The sequence below is a fragment of the Seriola dumerili genome, unplaced genomic scaffold (assembly GCF_002260705.1).
Source record: "Seriola dumerili isolate Sdu_G_001 unplaced genomic scaffold, Sdu_1.0 BDQW01000216.1, whole genome shotgun sequence".
Lineage (NCBI taxonomy): Eukaryota > Metazoa > Chordata > Actinopteri > Carangiformes > Carangidae > Seriola > Seriola dumerili.
The window spans coordinates 4,794,554-4,816,673 of record NW_019174471.1 but is presented as its reverse complement, the minus strand read 5'-3'; the positions used below and the strand labels follow the sequence as shown (position 1 = coordinate 4,816,673).

The following is a 22,120-nucleotide window of genomic DNA, read 5'->3' as shown; positions in this document are numbered from 1 at the left end:
GAGGAGCAAGAAGAAATACACTTGGGGACATTATGAGTTCTCACGGGTCACTAAAGAGGATGGAAATGTTTAACTTGCTGTAACAGTTTACCTGGGAAGATGAGAGCATCAGTAAGGGTAAGGAACAGATTCAGAGTCATTCAAAAATCTATGACTCTATAAAAGCTGTTTATTTAATCTGTGTTTATTTTTTCCATTTTATAAACACACTGTTTCTTTGCCATATGGGAAGATTGCTATGTTCCTGTTCCCACCTTCATCTACCAGACAGGAGCATTTCTGTTTTTTCTTACCCCCTCCCTTTAGCGTTGCTCCTCAGAGTTCTCATAAGATACATTTCTCCTTTAAACTGATGCTCAAACAAAAGAGAAAATAAAATGATTTTTATTGTGCACAGTGGCAGCCCTGGGTGGCTAACTCAGAGGAAAATAAACACACTCTGCAGTTACCTCACAATAAAAGCCTTTCAGCTGTTCTACCTTATTTAATACCTTTCATTAGAGTTTGCTGGATTTCCAGTGGTGTTGATTTGTTATTTGACAAAGAAAATCCAAAAAGCCCAAAGAAGACATGAAACAATAAGGGCTTTTAACTGCAGCTGCAGCAAGTGCTGAGTTTGCATTAACATTTTCCTAACACCACAGAAGGAGAAAAATGGATTTTATTACAACTCTGACAGAGCTCCACAGGGAGTCTATCAGAAAACAGATCCTTCCCTCCGTTAGAGAAAGGAACATAACAACAATGTAGGAGTGAAAGCAAACACTCTAAAGGCATCTCTTGCTTTCTGCATGGGCTGCATAGCTATATACAGAAAATTACTCATCATCCCCCATTAAAATAGGCACATTCACTCTCTCCAGTGTCAAAGGCCAGTGTGATATTCAACAAAGTTTAAATCCACTAGTCTTACTAATACCTGTCTGCAAAGCTGTACTTAGGTCAGTGCTTTGGTTGGTGCTTTCAAATCTTGCTTTTATTTTGTAAAATGTAATATCAACTTCAGCCAAGCAGCTTTTCAGTTTTGGATTTTGGTATCAGGGGTTAAGTTAACTGAATTTCCCCCAGGAGATAAATAGTAAGTATATATCCATCCATCCATTCATCCATCCATAAGTTTAAATTAACTGGCTCATGCCTGTAGAACTTCCCATAGAATTCAGTTAGTCAGTTTTGCACTCCACAGCATATTGAAGCAGATGCTGATTGGCAGCTTTTGACCTTCGAACTACATCATTCTAAGTGGGTGCAACTCTGCGAGATTAAAAGCTGTTAAGGTTCAAATGGCCAAATTATGTCATGAACTCCATATCAGAGGTGGACAAAGCGCACAGCTCCATTATTTAAGTCAAAGTAAAGATACTCATATTCATATGTTTCCAAGAAAATAATACTCAAGTAAAGTACAGATACTCGAAAAATGTACATTAGTACAGTACTCAAGTAAATGTACTTTGTTACTGTCCACCCCTGCTCTATATGAATTGCTAATGTTTGCCTCACGTTTCTTTGTGTGTAAAAAAAACTTAAAAAATGCTATTGGAATGAGATTGTCTTTGTCTGTTCCAACACAGGACAAGTGAGGTGAACTCAACTGAAATCTGATGGATGAAGATGATTTAAAGATAAACTTAAATTATCAAGTCAGCTTTGAAATTTATATTAGATTGAATCAATGTGCATCAGATATTTTCTATGCTCTTTATATTTTATTTCCCTAAATCCCAAACTCTTATGCTACCTCAACAATAAACTGTAACTTTTTAAAAAGGAATTTTCACTTCATCAACATATTTCACTGTAACAAAAGTCAACACAGAACTCTGAATACGTGTTGTGTCAGTTGCACGCTGACCTCTTTTTCCTCCTGTTCCAGACGTTTGTGTCAGATTTTTTATTCATCATTTGCTGACGTGGGTCCTGCTTTCCATTTGTGTTCTCTATTTCTGCTGCTCTCAGCCTATCATTAAATATAGACCAGTTGAACATACTGTATATGCAAATGAAATATATAATGATATGTTTGTCAAACATAGTTTGTACAGTAGGGAAACAGTATGTAAGTATTCTTGGTCATTTAAATGTGAAACTCTAGAGAAAGTAAGTAATTCCCTATAGGCTGGCTTTTACTGAATATTAAATTATTACAGTTCTTTGCCATGTGAGATTGACCTTTGGATTTGACAGGATTTGACAGGAACTGACCTTATTTTACCGGGCAGTTTATTCACTTACTTTGAGTCTTTTTAAGTGTTTAAGGCCTGAAATGTTCCCGTCCAAAAAAAAAAAATCAGCACTCAGGCATTAGATAGCACGTTAAGATTAAGCCTAGTTGGACTTTTCTCTGTGGCAGTCAAGTGGCTGGAGAACCAGATCTATTTCCTGCCACTCCAGAGTGCTCACTTTAATGACTTTGTGTTACTAGGAGGGCTAATCAGAGCACAGGCTCTATGAGCTAATCAACAGTGACTCACTTGACCACAATTATTTGGGCTCTTGTTTTTTTTTTTTTAGCTCTAAACTTAATTTGCTTTCTGTCTGTTTTCTGTTTTGGTTTCTTTTTGCACACTGCAGTAAACCACCTCATAACTTTACTCTTTGTGCATCTCTCATCAATCTTACTGTCTGTGTGCTGATTGCAGGGACCTCAAGGGCCTCAGGGACCTGTGGGCTTCCCTGGACCAAAGGGCCCCCCTGTAAGTGTTTCTCTGCCTCCACTATATCCATCCGACAGCTTAATGTAAAACCACCTACAGTAAGATTATGTGGTGTGCAGCTCTTCCCCAAGGTTCAATACCTTCCTACTGTCTCAATCAGCAAATTAGCATAGTTTGCAAACATTACAAGTCACAATTGATTCAATTTGAGGAGTTCATCGGGTGCAGTAATATATAGCAGTATCCCTAATTCTGTGCAAGGATCATTAGTCTAACTGTTATTGAGGCAGAACCCATTCTTTCACTCTCCAGTCCAGGCAGGAGACAAGTGATAATTTCCACCTATCGATTCAGGTTAGATTCATTGTTGGCTCTTAGCCTTCAGCCAATGAGAACAAAAAAATCAGAGTCTGTTATTCTTTCATTATTGTTCTGGTAGTTTAACCACAATTATGTTTGTGCTATATATTGTGCCTACAAAGTATTTGCACCATATAATAATAAAATCTAACAACTTGGAAAAAGACACTTTTATTCTAACAAATTTCCTCGTGCCATTATTCACTCCAGATATGAATGTGACGATAATGAATGCACTTACTGAGCTTGTGCGTATTTTAATTTCTCCCCAACAGGGACCACCTGGAAAGGATGGGCTGCCCGGACACCCTGGCCAGCGCGGAGAAACGGTGAGTCTTGAAGATGCAGTATCCTGTTTGAGCTGCCAGTCACCTGTGTGGTTCTGGTTATTATCTGCCTCTAACTTCAAACCTCTAGATCTCAACAATGAGTCAGGAACTCAGTGTGACTTTATTTTTCATATTTGGACAGGTCTGTCATATTTCCACAGCAGATGCAAATAAAGGAGCGTAACACCTCCATTTTTAGTTTTTCAGAAAGGTTTAATCATTGATCTTTCTTGGGGGAATATTTTAAATTCCAAGTGTGTGAAACATGAACATAAACATGAATTGCCAGGGCAGTTTGAAAAACATTCTGAATACTTGCTCAGTTTAATCCCACAACATCTTGTTTTAATCCTGCAAGATATAGTTTTGTTGTGTTAATGTCTCTTTAGCTCTCATTCTTCAAATTGCCTCTCCATTGCAGGATGAATCTGATCCTCACAGTCAGTAAGCTGCACTACAGTTGAACCCCCACCCCTCCCCCACGTTTTATCTCAATCGCAGTTGTATGCAGGGGATTACAATCACTGATACAACATCTCAGTGGGATGCCAAAAGGGTAGACATGTCTTGTTAAGCGAAATTCTAAAGACAAAGCCCTTGTGAACATTGTCTGGGTCGATCTGCTCGTCTCTGTTCACGCACACAGACACACACACACACACTGCATTCTGTCTGTGTAATGCCAGATGGCTCAGACTTCTATCTCAGAGAGATGGACACCAAGGAGCTGGGGAAACATCCTTTTCTGATGGAGCTGGCTTGTTGTTACTTTGCAAATATCCAATGAAAGGACACAGAACTTTGATTGTCCAGCAGCAACAGATTGTGTAACTGAGCAAAAATAACTGAGCAATAATAACTCTTACTAATATTTGTTCTAACAGCATGGAACAATGGTTCATGTCGTTTTTTTCAAGATGCAGTTATGAGCTTAATGAGAAATGGCTGCACTAAATCTGCCCCGATGATGCCATATCTCATGTGACACAAAGGAAAAATAAAGTAAAGTTTGATTTGATCACACCTAGCTGCCATCCCCTGCTCTCAAATTTGATTCCTCTGTACTTTGTATGCATCAGTGCACCCTGGTTTGACGAGGCTCAGAGGGCAATAAATTCTACTAAAAGCTTGACAGATCATCGCTTCTATCATTAAAGCTTCCCTTTCCGCCTGCCTCTTTCCTGTAGATAACGTAGCACACCACACACGAGTAGTTCCCTGCCTTTGCCGCTATTCAAGCAATGACGACAGGGTGTTTATTAAGGTGTTTATGGATGTAGATTTATGCTCTGATGAACGGGCTCCACAAGCATCCAATATGAGAATTGATCACGGCAATAAAGATGCTCATAGGCACCAAGCCCTGGCAACACAAGTTATATTTGAGGAAGTGCAGATAAAGATTTGAGCTGATGTCTCAGAGTCAGGGCCGATGCTGTAATAGAATGGCCTGAGGGTTTCATCAGCACAAGTCACAACATATACAGATCAATAAGCCTGGATTAAGAAATCCGGATCTAACAGCTTGGATTTGAAAACATTGTTTGGCTGAAGTATAGCAACTTATAAATGAAATGAGTTATAAAAGTAATACCTTGGTGAAAAAAATGATAAATATGGAGTTTGATGACTGAGGGATTCATTGATCAGTTGGCAAGTGGTGGAAATGTCAAAGTGAAAGTCAGTGTTCACTCGTGTCATTCTGTCCTAAAACATTACAGAATTTAGTATGTCTCCATTAGAATAGGAAATTTATGTTAAGGACACCAGTCATTCTTGATTTTCAAAATCCTAATGTATTAATTCACTTATTAATAGCTAAATTCTAAGCATCCTGCTGGGTTAATATTTGGGGAATATACCGAGTATTTGGAAGAAGTCTCATGCCAATGCAGATTGGATTGTTCCTCCTCCAGAAGACAGAAGTTCATCTGATTTGTGTCGCATTGTTGGTGTCGATACTTAAGATGTTGAACTTGTTGTCCTGTTCTGCTTAAGTATATCCATAGGGAATACAAATCGATGCAAATCAACCACACACTGTGAATGTAAACTTACACAACAACTTTACCATAACTAATTGTGCACACACAGAACACTGGGTGCTAACTCTTATTATTATTATTATTATTATTATTATTATTATTATTATTATTATTATTATTATTATTATTATTATTATTATTATTATTATTATTATTATTATTATTATTATTATTATTATTATTATTATTATTATTATTATTATTATTATTATTATTATATTCAAATAGCTCTTTAGTCCGAGAAGTAAAATGCACAGTGTAGTTGTTTGGTTTTTGTGCAAGCAACAGCAAAAATAAGCAATACCTAATTCAAATAGGTCCATTAGTAAAAGCTGATTTTTTTTAAATTCTATTTTAATTAACCAAGATTTATAAATGTAAACGTGTGATATGATAGCTATAGAGCAGGAAGACTCTTATAACAGATGCCTAATTACACATTCAGCAGACTTTGAGCAACATTACCATATTGTTGGAGTCAGGTGTCGTGCTACCAGACTAAAGAAAGTCCAATACTCACTCTTAGCTCTGGTTTCATTTGGTTCATGACATCACTAAAGGGATCTTTTGCTATTTGACTCTATTTTCTTGACCAAGCACTTGTTTGGCACTGGACAGGTTGGGTGCACTGAACTTTCCAGACCTTGTTTGATGGAAACAACTACATATAATTTAATCCAAACCAGAGATTAACCAAAGTAGACCTAAAATAGAACCTAAAATCAGCTCGGAGCTGCAGAGTTATAATTATATTAATATCAAATATATAATATATGAATATTCAAAGCATCTGAAATTATTCATTTTCTTTTCTTTATAACATTAAGTTTATGACAAAATAGGCAACATTCAGAGTCAAAGTTGAGAACATTTTTATTTTATTTATTTATTTTATTTATTCATACTGAACTAATGGCTTCATCAGAACTCTGTGGTTTTGGTCAGATTCACATTTTATTGAAATATTGTCAAACTCTGATGATATGAAAATGTGTTACATCACCTGTGTCTAACAGAAATATAAGGACAAAAGCAGAAAATCAGAAATCTCTCATTTTAAAATAACCAAAACACATCTCTCCTAATAACATAATAAGAAAATATGTTTTCAGAGGCTTTAAAAGCAGCAAATATGCTCTAGGTGTCTATTTTGTTTGCAATGCTTATTGATACCACCAGGTAATCTCCACTAACAGGTACACTCCTTAAAGAGACATTTATTTCTTGTCATTGTCATGCTCAATGACATGTACAGGGTTCTTTTTCTTTGTTTTTATCAGAATAATTGACATCTGCCTGAAGTTATTTACTAGCCAGCACTGTAATCTAATAGAATCCCTGATCCAATCCTTGATTGTGAATGTAACCTGAAAAAGCTCCTTGTTCCTACGTCAAGGAAATACATGAGCCAGAACTTAAACCCCTGCTTATTAGCTGAAATAAATTCAAGATGAATCACTTTGGTTTCTTTACTTGGGTTTTAATAGATAAGCGTAGTAGTTTCTGTTTGTATGAATAAGACTTTATCATCTTCTTTCAGGGTTTCCAAGGAAAAACTGGCCCACCAGGTCCAGGAGGTGTTGTCGGGCCCCAGGTACTGTAATGTATTATTAAAGGATGTAAAATTATGCTTAATATATTATTAAATAAATGTAATATATAATTGATATGAAAGCCTTAACGGCATTGTAATTCCACACAGTAAATTAATATTGTTTGGAAAAAGGGAATACAGCAGTAGTCCACAATCCTCAATAATCAGTATCTTAAAAATAGTGTAAAAGATGACATGTAAAAGGTAATTGTCCATGTGGATATTTTTTGAGGACTTAAACAGAAATGTGGTTGATCTGTTTTGGATCTGAACAGAACATCTCTCATTTTGGAAATGGACAGTTTATTTATATGGAATATGGACACTCATGGACTCATGAAAGTATTGGTGTAAATTATCAGTGAAATCGGCCGTTAATAACTGTATCTCATGATTTATATAACTACAGGGAAGATTTGATGTATTGCTGCTATGTTGAACTGTAAATAATATCAAACTGTGTGATAACATCTTAGGGACCCACTGGAGAGACTGGTCCCGTTGGTGAAAGAGGACACCCTGGACCCCCAGGTCCACCTGGAGAACAGGGTCTTCCAGGTGCTGCTGGCAAGGAGGGAGCGAAGGTATGTAGAAAGAACAAGAAAGGCCATCTTTTATTTTGTGAGTGTTTAAACTTATTTAATATACACGCTAGGTCACAGTTAATGCCCAGTATCCTGTACTGAAGGGAAGAAAGTAGTTAGATGTGTAAAAATTATTAATCTGAAAAAAATGCTCATTTCTTTTCTATAGTACCACAACATACCAGAAATGCCCTTTTCCTCCCCCTCTCTCCTCCACTGCTTTTCTCACACACGGTAATAGATTTGAGTCAGTTACACAGAAGAGAGGAAGCCAGGGAGGTTGATAGAGACATCAACAGTATAGAGGTGGGCTGCAAATTGAACTTATGCAGCTGCAATTATCGCACATGATTTGATTTTGCAGATTGAGCCAGCTGCATTCGCAAGCAGTTATATTTCTTGAGGGCATGCAAAGCTCAATAGACTGCTGGATTGCTTAAATAAAACTGTGAGGAAGCAGGAATCAATCTGGAGCAATACATTCACCCACATCTCACCATCACTCTCTGAACCGCACAAGGCTCTAGCAAGTGACTGCTGAAGATACAGTAGCTGAGATTTTGGGAGCGAGAGCCCACATTCTCTCCCTGGCCCTTGCTGCCCACAAATTGAGTGCCCATTAAGAGCAGACAGCAGCCATTTTGTAGAAGTATGGGCTGCTCCAAACCACCCATCTGACTCGCAGGATCTCTCAGCGTGCCCTGCTCCCCATCCTCTCCCTCAAACCCACCATGTCTCCTGCTTTCATTTTCTTCTCGTCTTCCCCAAGCAGACAGTTTAATCAAGTCCATCGGCTAACTCCAAACCCTCCGCCACTCACAGCTCCACTTTCCTTCCCCACTCTGCTCAAACCTGTGCATCAGTATGCCAGGGACACTTTGTGGAGGTCTTGGCAGCAGAGCCCAAATCCTCTTATACCTCTCAAGCCCGCTCTTCTGTGGCTCCCTGTTTGCAGATAAAGTCAGCTTGCCAATACAAAAGAAACAAGAACAAAGCCAGAAGTAAATTTTTCTGCAGTCTTGTTTTAGAAATGTTATAAACTATGGTTGCCCTGCAATTATTGGCATTACTCCTTTTTGCAAATGCAATAGAAAAGAAAGTGAGTTCAGTATCTGAGGTGAGGGCAGGGAAGGTTGGAGAGGATGTGAACAAGCATTCAGTGCTCTCTTCGTCAAAAAAATATTTTTGGCAGCATGTTTTTGGTGTAATGTGGAATCACATTTTAGCTTTTATCCATTAAGCAGCACTAAGTTATTTTTGTATTATGTAACGTTTTCAACAACAAAAAAAACATGCTGAGTTTTAAAGACTCATCTCTGTTTCATGTTGTGGCTGATTATGTGAAAGCGACCGTGCACTGGTTTTGATTAGACTTCATGCTTATGCATTGATTGTGTCGTGACAGTGCTAATGATTCCACTGAAAACATACATGCTTCAAACTAATTGCAGCTAATGGCCCATTAAGATGAATGTCAGCTACAAAACAAGCAGGCTTCTCTTCCTGGTGCGACTTACAAAGCCATTAGTTATATGATATTTGCTTGTCATACGCTTTTCAATCTGTATTCAGTTTGTTTTTTCTATTAAATTCAGAGCCCTTTGTTGCTCAGCTGCAGGCTGTGTAGTGTAGAACTTTAGTTAATGCATAAAATCTGAAACATACCTGTATGCACACATTTCACCAGAGGACTCAGAGAAGCTGGATGTTGAGCATCTTTGAATAGTATTAATACATCCTAAGTTCTGATTTACAAGGTTCAGTCTGAGAGCAGTGCAGCTTTCAAATACACGGTTTAGCTGTCATGTGCTTTGCCTCCCCTAATGCACATCGACACCATCCCAGCTCCAATTCAACATTTCACAACCATTAAAGTTACATAAGAGTGTGAATAACTCAATTTTGAATACCAAAAACAATAGAGTGAACTAAGACAGCAAAGTTCCACTCTCTCAATTTGCTGCAGCAAAGACTAGATTTATAAGTTTTTTTTACTACGAGACCACATGGTTGCAGCAGAGATGACTGGTGACCCTTTCAGAGACTGACACAGTGTGAGGAGAGAAGCACGCTGAATATGGAGCAACAACTGCAGATTCAAATTTCTGTAGAAAGTGACCAAAGATTTGCCTGTGGCTGCAGCCTCATGATAGGGTCAAAGTTTGAACACTGCTTATCATTCACCAGTCTCCTGTATAAAAAAGGTATAAAGTTGATTGTCATGTGGCGTCTGTCTGAGGAAGAAGGCAAGGAGTTAGATTTTAATGTTAGAATTTTACCCTGGTAGTCTGGTATTGCCTTCAGTTTTTGCTCTTTGTCTGGCAAGGCTCAGTTGGCATTTTCCTTGGATGGGAATCATTTCCGGGAAGGCAGCAGAATAGATGAAGTCCTCTCCTCCACCCAGACACACTCTGACAAATACATTGACTGTGATTGATGGGATCTTCCAAATCTTTGCTTCTAATTTTCAAACTGGAAAATGGCTGAAATTGTCAAATTTCTCATAGAGTATAACTAAAATTAGTTTCTCAGTAAAACTGAGGAGAGCAATATGTAATGTAATGTTATGTTATGTAATGACATGCAGCTTAATGTTTATAAGTTTAAACAGTTGTTGAGGTTTGGAAATTTAAGAGACAATTCTCTCATCATTTACACATTTCCTTTAGTTTGGTCCACAACATGTCCAGTCAGACTTCATTGGTTATTGGAATAAGTTTTTCAGGCTTGAATCTTATAGTGAAAATTTAGCTTGTGAGATGTGGTCTGACATGTTTGATGCACTTTAATTAGAATCCGTCATGAAACAAAGCATGGTCAGAAAAAAAGCATGAATTTTTATGTTGTATTGATGCACCATATGTGAACCACACTAACTCCTTGTGTGATTGTGTGTATAGGGAGACCCTGGACCACAGGGATCCTCCGGTAAAGACGGTCCCCCTGGCCTTCGTGGCTTCCCTGGAGAGAGAGGTTTACCTGGTGCCACGGTAAGAGCTCCCCTCCTATCTACACCTATTCATCATCACTTCCCTTTACATGTGTTTGCGAGTAGAAAGTGACAGAACATTGCTACATAACAAATGAGCCAGCAACTATTTTGAGCTATTCACTTCATTAGAGACACCAGCCTTGGAATTCACTCCTAGCAATCAATCCGGCACAGGAGAAATCCAAAGCGACATCTTACAAATGAACAGGCGTGCCTCTGCATCGCTCCACCACCACTGACACCACTGTTTTAATGGCAGCAATGCATCATGGGCCTCTGTTATAGAAGTAGGTAGTTGTTGGTTGGGAGACCATTTGTAAATTCTCGTTTTTACACAGGTCAGTGTTAGTGTTTTTTGGAGGGCAAGGACAGCAAAATTATTTGTTTGTCTCTGTATGCAGTGTTTACTTAATGAATTATTAAGTGGGAAACATAGGCAATTAGACTGTGTCATGTGGGGATAGATATAGTGCAGGGAAAGGTAGTGTTGTGCTGCCTGCATCCTGAAGGTCAGTCAGACTCTGCAGGCCAGCAGCACCGCTGATTGTTTTCTGCCATTGTAATTTACTCGAGCACACAGCCAGAGCCAGCAGAGACTCATTACCCACACTGTCATTTGCTCCTTTGTGGCCCACAAGGGAGCTGCACACACACACACACACACACACACACACATACATTCTGTGCATTGACAAACATACAAGAAAACACAAATGTTGAAGACACTATACATACCCCCCGCATGTGCAAAATGAAATTCACAAGCTTGTATGTGCAGAACAGGATAGAAAACACTGTATAAATCCACATATACACACACACAGTCATGTGCACTTGCCACTTGTGCATCCAAATCCCACCACTCTGTAGCTACAGTATCTACTAGAGTACATGCCCGAAGGGAATAATATTTCTTTTAGATGTGCCACACATTACTGAGTTACCTATCATGGAGGTATTTCTGGGCTCTGATTCGTGCTGGTGGTCTATCAGGATAAAAATGACAATAACAATGACATTTCCTAGAGCAGTGCTCAGAGGTCAAATGCACACAAAGCACATTTCTGGTGGATATGTCTGAAGTGACAAACCAGTAAAGGAAGGAAGACAGTCCTGGCTGGATTGACGTCTGATGATGGAGCTTGTTGAAATGCATAGGCTGATATAAAATTACAGCTCTGTCCAGGAAGTCCTCATTTGTGTTTCCCTTCTTTTCCTCAGGGCCCAGCAGGTCTGAAGGGAGGAGAGGGGCCCCAAGGTCCACCTGGTCCTGTTGTAAGTACACTGTTACCTGAGATGTACCCTTTTGAAATGTATTGTATTTTTTGATGACATTTTATATGTGAATTGTGTTATTGATTAGTGTGGCGGCTTGTACAGTGTATTTCACATTTTATGCCAAGCACTCAAGGGCAGTTGATATTATTTGGACAGGAAAAGCTTTTAAAAAAATGGCTTAAAGTTACCTTGGCTAACTGCTATGTCAACTCTATGTTTGCTTTCCTTTTGACATCACCACCAGGGAGGATTGTTGTTTATGGTAAAGCTAACTTATGAGAGAAAGTTACCTTTATTTATTTCTTTTGACCTTTATTGTCCCAGGTAAACTGCTTTTCAGCAGGGCAGTGGTGCCAATTCACAAACTCATACTCACTCACACATTCTTCAGATGTCCAGCTTATATCCTACTGTAGTAACAAGTTTAAGTGCCTTGCTCAAGGACATTACAAGTGCAGCTGTATAGAAAGCAGAGCCAAGGTCTTCTCAACCACAACAGGAATCAGATCTGATGAAGGTGAATCAGAGTTGCTGAGCTGCAGTCACAGAGACATTAAAGGCAGAAAATCTAACACACTAAACAAATTCAACTGAACCAGGTGAACTTAATACATGTGTAATACTCGTGAACTCATTTAGCTATGATGGTCATATCATCAATTATTTATGTATTAATTTTCCAACAAAAGCGTCACCGGATTTCAGCTCTCCCCACTGCACACAGCGATTTGTCTTTGAAGTGATCATGCGCTACAGTAGCTGGATATCAAGACTGTTTGCTCCATTGCCTTCTGGCACACAGACCCAAACAAACAAACACACACACACCCAACAAAACCACACAGCCAGGAGAGCATCCATATGGTGAGTCACAGTGTCTAGTCATCCTGGGTGTTGCTCCAACACATCCCTCATTGTTCCCAGAGGCTGCATCCCGGCACTTTATGTGTGCTGTGTTCCTACGTTTGTCTCAGTTTGTCACAGAGACTTTCTCATAAAATGTATTGGTTAGCATGATGTCTCTGGCTGTTCCTGTCATAACAGATTATTGGTAATCAAGACTTGTAGACTTGCTTTTTTCACTTTGCACCCACATACATGGTTAATAAGCTATCAAAGCAATAAAACTGCTAAAGAATAAAAACATGTTAAGTCATCTAATGTCACCAGAGATGTTTATAGCACATTAGATGACAAAACTACAAAATACAGTTGAAATAGCAAATTTTATTTGTTATTAATTGCAATAATAAGTCAGGTTTCATATATTTTGATGATGCTCATGTTACTCAACCGTTCTTTTTCTCTGGATGTAATATTTTCAGAATAATTTAGCAGCAATGTAATTACAGCTCTGGTGAATTGATACATTCATAACTTTCTATCCAAGGCCACACATTTTACTCATTCAAGTAACAATGTAGTGAACCTGCACCCAGACTTTAGTTAACTATTTGCATATTAACAGAACTACAAATGTTGTTTTAACATCATGTCATTTGCCACCCTCACTCTCCTCCATGTGTGTATTCAGATGATGTTTACCAATAACAACTGTAACTAAAACTAAAACTAATAGCTGTTTTCCAGGTGTTTTGTTTCTGTTTTCAGAAATGATAAGGAAGATAATAAAAAATGAGCCTCATATAGATTTAAACCAAATGCCAGTTGTTTCACAATGTAGAGTAGTTTTTTTTTTTTTCATTTTGTGTTCCCCCCAGATTTTCATTCTTACCAGGATCGAAAAGCCTCCAACATTTATCAAGGAAGATTAAAACTCAAACTCTTTTAAGGATAGCTGTGTGATTTACGTCTTCAATGACAGAGGATATATCACAGCCTTTACATCAGAAATTCATTAAACAACAAAGAAAAAAAACTGTCTAAGTTTGTTTTTTGATTCTGCATGTATAGTTTTCTGGTAAGGTAATCTCCTTCTGGGAACAGAGAGGTAGCGTACATGCAGATAAACAGAGAGTTGACTCAGTGCAGGGAAGATAAAAAATGCTGAGTGTCATTCGTCATCATGTTGGATGGATTTAAGGTGAATACTGAGCTCCTGATACACAGCAGAAGCCTCTATCATTCAGAAACGCATTTTCAGCAGCAGGAAGTGAGCTGCTCCGAGCTTAGAGAGCCACCAAGACGTCAGCTCCCTAACAGCAGATAATGCTGGCTGCTTTCAAGGAGCAGCACTGCTTTATTAGGACCTGAAAGCACCTGTTACTGTGTGCTGCTCCTGCGCTTTTCTCAATATTCCTCTAGAAATGGTTTCTGTATGTAGGTGTGTGAATCCATTAGCAGTAGAGCTCAGCTGCTTTGTACATGTCTTAATGGTTGTTCAGCATATGGGGGTTATATTTATGTGTCCTCTTTATAGTTGTTACTCATCATGTCTCACTCTCTTTTTTTCCACAAAGGGTTCTCCTGGTGAGAGAGGCCCTGCTGGTCCAGCTGGTCCAATTGGCCTGTCCGGTAGACCTGGCCCTCAGGGTCCCCCAGGTCCCGCTGGAGAGAAGGGAGCACCTGTAAGTTTTGTTTTATTCCAATACAATTTCTCAGTTCTATTTTCCTTTGACCTTCACCTTCTGCTGCTTTTGTTTTAAACTAAATATAATTTCAGCAAATGTTGTTGTTCCTCTAGGGTGAGAAAGGACCTCAAGGTCCAGCTGGTCGTGATGGTGTCCAGGGTCCTGTTGGCCTGCCTGGGCCTGCTGGACCCCAGGGTCCACCCGGAGAGGATGGTGACAAGGTCAGTCAACCGCACTCACCGCCACCCCTCCCATCCTGTTGGCCCAGTTACAACTCCTTCTCCATTCCAAAACTAGAATATGTTTTGGGACTGAACCAGTTCTCCAATCAGTCGACATCACCATGTTCTCACTCGGGCCATCTGCATGAAAATATGTCTCTCTCTTTAACTAACGGTTGCCTATCCATCTTCATAACCAAATGTGCCAGCAAATGCAATTAGAGGAGATGTGAAAGTGAAATTCTGTTGCTCGTTTCATCTCCGACAATCATTATGTCCCTTAAGGTTACTATCAGCTGCCAAACACATGTCACTGCAGAGGTTTGCTATGAAAATAACAAGACGACAACAAACTTACATCTGCATATTTGTGCAGATAGTGGTTGTTTATGTTAAGCTGAGGGTTTTCAGTGGTTTTTCATGAGCTGACATTTGGAAAACAAGCAAAACTGAGCTGAGATGATTGACTGCGTGTGTTTGTCTGTGTGTGTTTCTTTTTCCCAGGGAGAGGTTGGAGAGCCCGGTCAGAAAGGAAGCAAAGCTGACAAGGGAGAACAGGTGCGTTATGGGAAGCAGTAATTAAGGAGCTGGTGATGTTACATATTTACTCTACAGTGTTGTCATCTTAAGACTGTGTTGTGTTTTACATGTCACAAAGTGATACATCAGTGCTCTTATGTTTGTGTGACCATTCTGGGATGTTGTGGTAGAAACTTTTTCTTGTTTGTGCTCAGGGTCCTCCCGGCCCAGCTGGTCTCCAAGGTCCCATAGGTGCCCCAGGTCCTGCTGTAAGTACTGCTCAAGTCTGTCCTGTCTTGCATGGATGAAACTGCTGCACTGGACCATGAACATGTCTTTGTCTATAGCAAGACATCCAGACAGAGAGACAGACAGGACAGTAAGGAGCTGCAGTAAGGAGCATGCAGACTAGATACGTCTGTAGTGTTTCTCAATAGTAGACACTGCAGATAAGTGAGAGTTGTAATCTGCAAGACTTTATTTTCCATGAGCCAGAGCATTTTTCCACATAAAGCCTTGCAGTATCAGATATGAAGTGTGTGAAATAATCACAATGAAAAGCCATGTAGTGGATTCTGTTTTGTTATATCAGTAAAATTATACACTGACTTTTATGTATATGGACTATGGACTATGACTATAGTCCATAGTCCACTATAGTCCATAGTCCACTATGACTTTCTATGCAACAACATTTTTCCAACACTGCCTTAGGAGTCTGTGATTAGAATAAATCTAAAAATGAACAACTTTAACATTGACATACATTCAGTAATGAGAGTGTAAAGAGAGTAAATGTCATCGAGTATGAATTTGCATGTATGTTGTTTCGCAGGGAGCTGATGGAGAGCCTGGTCCCAGAGGTCAGCAGGGTATGTTTGGACAGAAGGGAGATGAAGGTTCCAGAGGTTTCCCTGGACCCCCTGGTCCCATTGGCCTGCAGGTGAGTACCATTCACACATACATGCTACACACAGTAACTCACAGTGATTCTGTACAATAGTGGCTTACACTTGTCATGTGTTAGCATTTCTTCTTCTGTGGTGTTATGGCGGTTACATGGGATGAGAAACTCATCTCTGAGGTACAAAAATATCCAGTTCTGTATGAGCCATAGTCCTGGCTTTATAAAGGTAATAATGAATGACATGTCTTGTTGAGTCACGTGTAGCTGGTGAGACTGACTCCTCAGATGAGGAATAGCACACAGTCCAATCATGAATCCATCACATTTTATATGCTTTATATTGTGTTTCATATTGTGCTCTATCCTTTTGCCACACATCTGGTTTGTGCTACGAGTGGCATGTAACGTGAGTCACATGGCAGACCACTGGGCTGCTGGGGCAGTGTATTTGAGACTCTTTAACATTGTTTTTCAGAAGTTATAAGTTATAAGAGTTTTCAGGGCCATTCAACTGTTAACTGCTTTCCAATATTATACAGCAATCACCAGTTGCCACTAGGACAGATAGAACTGACTTACAGTACACAGTGAGTTGAATACAGGGGATAAGGGAGTTAGGAATTCATCCTTATTATTTACTCTAGTCACTCATTGATAAATCCATCCCACACCACCCTACAGTACAAAAGAAAGCAGACACACAAACTCACGCTTACACAGTTGTCTATGCTGTAAACACCGCTTTAATCGAATCTATGTTGTATGGTGACCTTGCGTTGACCTGCAATGATTACACCCCTCAGCTTTATTTGCTGACAACATCCTTCCTCCTCCAACACCTCCTGGGTTAAGGCTCTTTCTCATCAAGATGTCTGCACTGTCTTACGCCTCGCAGAGAGTTCACAGGGAGCAGCAAGGCTCGTCAGGGTGTTTAATGCTTTAGAAAAAGATTTCCAGGATTTTATGTTATTCATTGGTGTGTGACTCTACCCGTCCAACAGCATAGTTTAAGCCAGACTGAAAATATGACCTTACAATATAAGTAAGCTTAATGATGTTTTGTAGCACTATAATAATAATCTAACAAGGTGGCCTGTTTGTTAGTGATCATCTGTTTCATTAGTAATCAACTTCTTAAGATAAACATGAGTTCACTGCAGAGATTGGGGTCATTGACTTGATGAAATTACATGGACCACTGCTCTTCGTTCCTATCTCTGCAGGATTGTATTCAATGGACTTTTAATTGGAAGTAATTCACTTCCCATCGCAATCCCATTAATTGCGTGGACTGACCTGCTCTGATAGTCAGTTCCTCATCGAGTACATTTACCATGCTGCATAATTAGTATAACGATCTCAGACTAGAGGCGACCTTTACGCAGATGAGATTTCGCAGCACGGGAAAAATCAGCATGAAGCTACTCACACTTTTTAGCACCCACGGAAAATACTTGCATACATGGGCATGGACACACATTCACATGCTTAGCTGTAGGGCAATGCACACATACACAAAGTCAGCAAATCTTTTTTTTCTTCCTCAGTGTGTGAGTATTTGAAGTTTGAATGCAGAGGAATGCATTCTTTGATCTCCTCCCTCACAACTTTACACCTTACACTGATGACAAACTTCCTCAGAATCAAGAACACACACACACACACACACACACACACACACACAGAGGGCAAAGCAGGCCACAGCAATTTAATCACGGCAATTACCGCTAGAAATGTCAGGGATCAAACACACATACGAGGTCTTGACCACACCGCACATTTAACCTGCATCAGTGAGCAGGATCTACAGTACGTCTGCACCTACGAGTGAAGATGAACAAGTCAAAGGCTGCAAACGGGTGAACGAACAGGAGAAGTATTGTCGTACAAGTTTACGGGGCCAGGAACAGAATTTCAGAATAAAAGCATCTCACCTTCATCTGAGTATTTATACGGAAGATTAAACCCCCTGCTGTTCTCACCCTGAAGTGTGGAGATATAGATATTGATATGAGTTCCTCGCGTTAAGCACCTTTTGCCGAAAATCCAGCTAAAGGAAACATTTGAATCCTGTTCTTTGCAATATAGGTTGCGCTGATTTTGAAACTCTGAGTGCTCTATTCTGCTCAAATCCATCAAGAGTTCTCTGGTTCCACTTGTTGACCTTTATCAGCACATTCTCACTGAATATTTCATTGATAGGACCAGACTGCAGCTAAAACATAGTTTCAAGTGCTTCATTTCTGCATGTTCTGACCTACAGATATACTGTATCTGATATTTCAGTGCGTCATTATAATATATTCCAGCAGTCAAATCAAATCTCAAATTAAATCTCAAGCAGGAACAGCTGTTGTGAGTGCAGTTAGCAGCAAAAACAAATTGAAATCATTAGGAACACTGTTGCGTATTCATGCAGCAGCACCTTGTGCTTGTAACATACTTTTTTCCTTTCTGATAAGATAACTGTTTATTCATTTTTTTGTCCTCAGGGGCTTCCCGGACCTCCAGGTGAGAAAGGAGAGAACGGTGATGTTGGCCCCATGGTAAGAGACACATCTGCTTTGTGTAAGTCCTCTTATAATAACGTAATACACTTTAACAACAATGTATCTCTTTCCTGCAGGGCCCTCCTGGTCCCCCTGGTCCCAGAGGTCCTCAGGGTCCTAGTGGAGCTGATGTACGTATGGCTGATTGATAAAAATGTGTATTTACAAAATTAGTGTGACGTAATGATAACTACATCTTTAATGGCTTCACCTCACCTGTCTTACATTGAAAAGCCTGGATATCATCATGCGTCCTCTCCCAAGGTGATGGATGATGACTCATCTCTTTCTTTATTTTCTGCTGCAGGGTCCACAAGGTCCTCCAGGCGGCGTGGGCCCCATGGGATCTGTGGGTGAGAAGGTAAGCATCATTGCACAACATTGCACCCCAGGGTGTTCTGCCTGCCTAGCGTGACGTTGGTCACTGGGACTGAAATACTGCTGGCCCACCCCTGCCAGCCCACCCCCTTTGTTTCCACCTGCAGTCTAATCATTCTATATGGCCAGGCTTTTTGTCTGAGTTAGTGCTTTTACACTATTAATGTGTAATTTACAACACTTCCAACAAGATTCGTCCATTTTACTGCCATTTGGCGGCTGCACTATAAATACTTAATGCTGTACCACGGCTGTTAAAATGACTCAGGGATATGACACATAAAGGGCTCCCAACACTTGAGAGAGGGCACTTGAAACACAGTAACTTTTAACACCCTTGTAATCAACTACAGTTATAGACTTCGTTAAGTTAAATATCTGGCTTCTGTTGATATTAATAACATTAAGTATTAACTATTTTTGTAGTAGGTGTGACTTTTTTTTAAATGCTTCTGAATTTGGAAACTCTCCATGTGTGAGGGTGAAGGTTTATCTGTCCAGACACTGACATTTGTTTAACCACAGGGTGAACAAGGTGAGGCCGGAAACCCAGGACCCCCTGGAGAGCCTGGAACTGGGGTAAGTAAGCTCTGTTTTTGTTCCTCTAGTATGTTAATCTAAATATGTGCGGCATGTTTCATGTTTGTGCGTCTTTATGTATTCTGTGCTAGTATTTGTGTGTTTGCATGTACAGTGCATCTTGCTTTTCAACACAGTCTTTAAAATACCACACAACCTTAGTATGAATATTTGTGGGGCTTTTTAAAAGTTACTTGTAGTATCAGCAACATCACCAACACATGTTTGTAGGTTATCTTCAGGAAAACAGTTGCTTAATGGATAGCTTTAGGCAAATATAGAACAAAATCCAATTTAATGAGAAGGTTTGTTTTTTTCAGAGTGACACTGTGTATTCATCACAGTAAAAGTAATTGCTCCTCACGTTGAGGCTGGTAGTTCATCTCAGCATGGCTCCTCTGCTCTGCACTCCATGTCCTCATGGCCTGCCAAACTGTCTCTTCCCAGACTCTTAAGACATAATTACCAGGAGGATATTGCCTGGTGCGCGTGTCCTTAAGAACAATGATGCAGTCAACATGAAGCTAGTCAAACAGCAACATCAAACCCCCACTCTGCTGAGTACAGCTTTTAGCTGTGATCTGCCCTGTTTTGGCAGTAGTAGAACCATATATTTAAATTGTTTTGATTATATTATTAATGTTTAGAGTTAATTTACCTTATCTATATGATTGCATTTGTTATTGCCAGAAATTTATGACAATTTGATAAGCTTTTTTTTCATACTTTTTCTAAACACCAATTATTGATGGCTCTATTAGTGCAGCTGTCTCATTTATCCTTATTGAAGTACAGCAGATTGAAATTTGGCCCATTTCCAGTGGGAGTGGCAGAGGAGTGTGATTACAAGCATTCATAAAACTCCCTGCTAGTTCCCCATCAAACTGCTGGTGACATTTCCAAAGTCAGTGTGCAATTTAAGTCCCCACCATCAACCCCATTCCAGTACCTCTGTTTTTACATCAAACATCAAAAATTTTAGTATTAGATTAGATTACATTGGAACAATAATAACTAATAAAAATAGAATATTGACCTCATTATACATTAGTTACTGTTAACAAAGTAAACAAATGGTATTAAGTAAAATAAATGAATTGAATTCAACTGAATTGAAATGCATTTTACTGTGAAAAATATTCAAGACACTTGTTTTATTGTGATTTTTTTAATATATTTGAGTCAGGTAGAAGTCTCCTAGCAGGTCACATTTGAAAACAGGCACAGAATAATGATGTACATTACACAAACAGACATGAAGCCTACGCAGCATTTCACCTCATACATGCATAAACAAAAAAATGATTAAACACCATCAGGATGTGAATGTTACCAAACTTTAGGGAGAGTGCACAAACATCATGATCATCAAAGTGAAAAAGAAGTGATTACATTACTACAGCTCGTCTCTGTCGTCTGAGTTGGTGTGAGCAGTAGCTTCGGTAGAAAAAGCTGACTACCCAGTAGCAGCAAACAGGAACATGCAGCACAACCTCGTATTGAAATTATCAGCAGATTTTACTCCAAATCACAATTCAGAGAATCTGCTGGACTCCCTCACGCCACAAAGAAAAGTGCTTCATCATACAAAACAGGAAGAGTACACCATTACATCAGCACAAACAGAGCTACAGAAGCTGGAGGTTTAGAAGTTTATGGCAAGGACAGATGGTGAAGGTGATTAAAGGCAGATATGAAAATCATGTCCATTATATTTACTCTCATTAGCGAGTATGGTTTCATGGGAAAATCTAAATTTTATTGATTCTTGAAATGCTTCACATTGTGCCTTTGAGATGAAGCTGTCTTTTTGTATTAGCCCTGTAGAGGTACAGTAACACTGTTTACCAGCCAGAGTTGTTGTTTCTCACACACTGACATCAGGTCTGCATGTCTGTGTGTGACAAAACCTATTGTCCCATACTCAGTTCAGTGTAAACTCATAGGTGTGGTTCTGATGTAATGAATGCCCTCCACCACCACCCCACCACTTTAGGGACCCAAAGGTGAGAGAGGAGAGAAAGGAGAGGCTGGCCCCCCAGGAGCTGCTGGACCCGCTGGTGCCAAAGGACCCCCTGGAGATGACGGTCCAAAGGGCAATCCTGTAAGTCTGCCAAATACTCTCAAAATCTGCAGAGGACGTTTTCTGGCTCTCAGTCACACAGGCTCAAACATCCTGCTTTAAAGGAAATGCAACCCCCCAACTCCACAACCCAACCCCACCCCACCCTTGAGGCAGGCAGTTTTATCCTAGAACATATTCAAGAGCTAAAAAGCCTTTTTATTGCAGGAGATTATATTTTATGCCTGCATGGTAATGGAATGCAGTGAGGCCTTTTCTCATGGATTTGCAACAACATCATTAAGTCCATCAAATTGCCTTCAGTGGTTGTAACCAGGTACACCACAACTAAATCACTGTCGAAATTACTAACTGTGCCTTTAACGCCTGTATCCAGCCTCGCATTTCTTTTGCTACAATGATGCATCTCATTTCCTTCTCTTAAAGGGTCCTGTCGGATTCCCTGGAGACCCTGGCCCTCCTGGAGAGCCAGGTGTTGCTGTAAGTATGAAATCTTTAAGCGATATTTACCCCA

The 22,120-nt window shown here is 39.7% G+C and overlaps 1 protein-coding gene across 1 annotated transcript in view; it reads left to right on the top strand.

Moving 5' to 3' along the window:
* Positions 1–22,120, top strand: part of col11a1 (collagen type XI alpha 1 chain) — a 79,550-nt gene that overhangs the window by 43,811 nt on the left and 13,619 nt on the right. Inside the window, exons 36-52 of the mRNA XM_022753999.1 lie at positions 2,643–2,696; positions 3,293–3,346; positions 6,932–6,985; positions 7,462–7,569; positions 10,470–10,559; positions 11,783–11,836; positions 14,260–14,367; positions 14,484–14,591; positions 15,096–15,149; positions 15,326–15,379; positions 15,946–16,053; positions 18,510–18,563; positions 18,644–18,697; positions 18,874–18,927; positions 19,470–19,523; positions 21,520–21,627; positions 22,033–22,086. Coding sequence (XP_022609720.1) covers positions 2,643–2,696; positions 3,293–3,346; positions 6,932–6,985; positions 7,462–7,569; positions 10,470–10,559; positions 11,783–11,836; positions 14,260–14,367; positions 14,484–14,591; positions 15,096–15,149; positions 15,326–15,379; positions 15,946–16,053; positions 18,510–18,563; positions 18,644–18,697; positions 18,874–18,927; positions 19,470–19,523; positions 21,520–21,627; positions 22,033–22,086 — 1,224 coding nt within the window. The remainder of the gene's footprint in view (positions 1–2,642; positions 2,697–3,292; positions 3,347–6,931; positions 6,986–7,461; positions 7,570–10,469; positions 10,560–11,782; positions 11,837–14,259; positions 14,368–14,483; positions 14,592–15,095; positions 15,150–15,325; positions 15,380–15,945; positions 16,054–18,509; positions 18,564–18,643; positions 18,698–18,873; positions 18,928–19,469; positions 19,524–21,519; positions 21,628–22,032; positions 22,087–22,120) is intronic.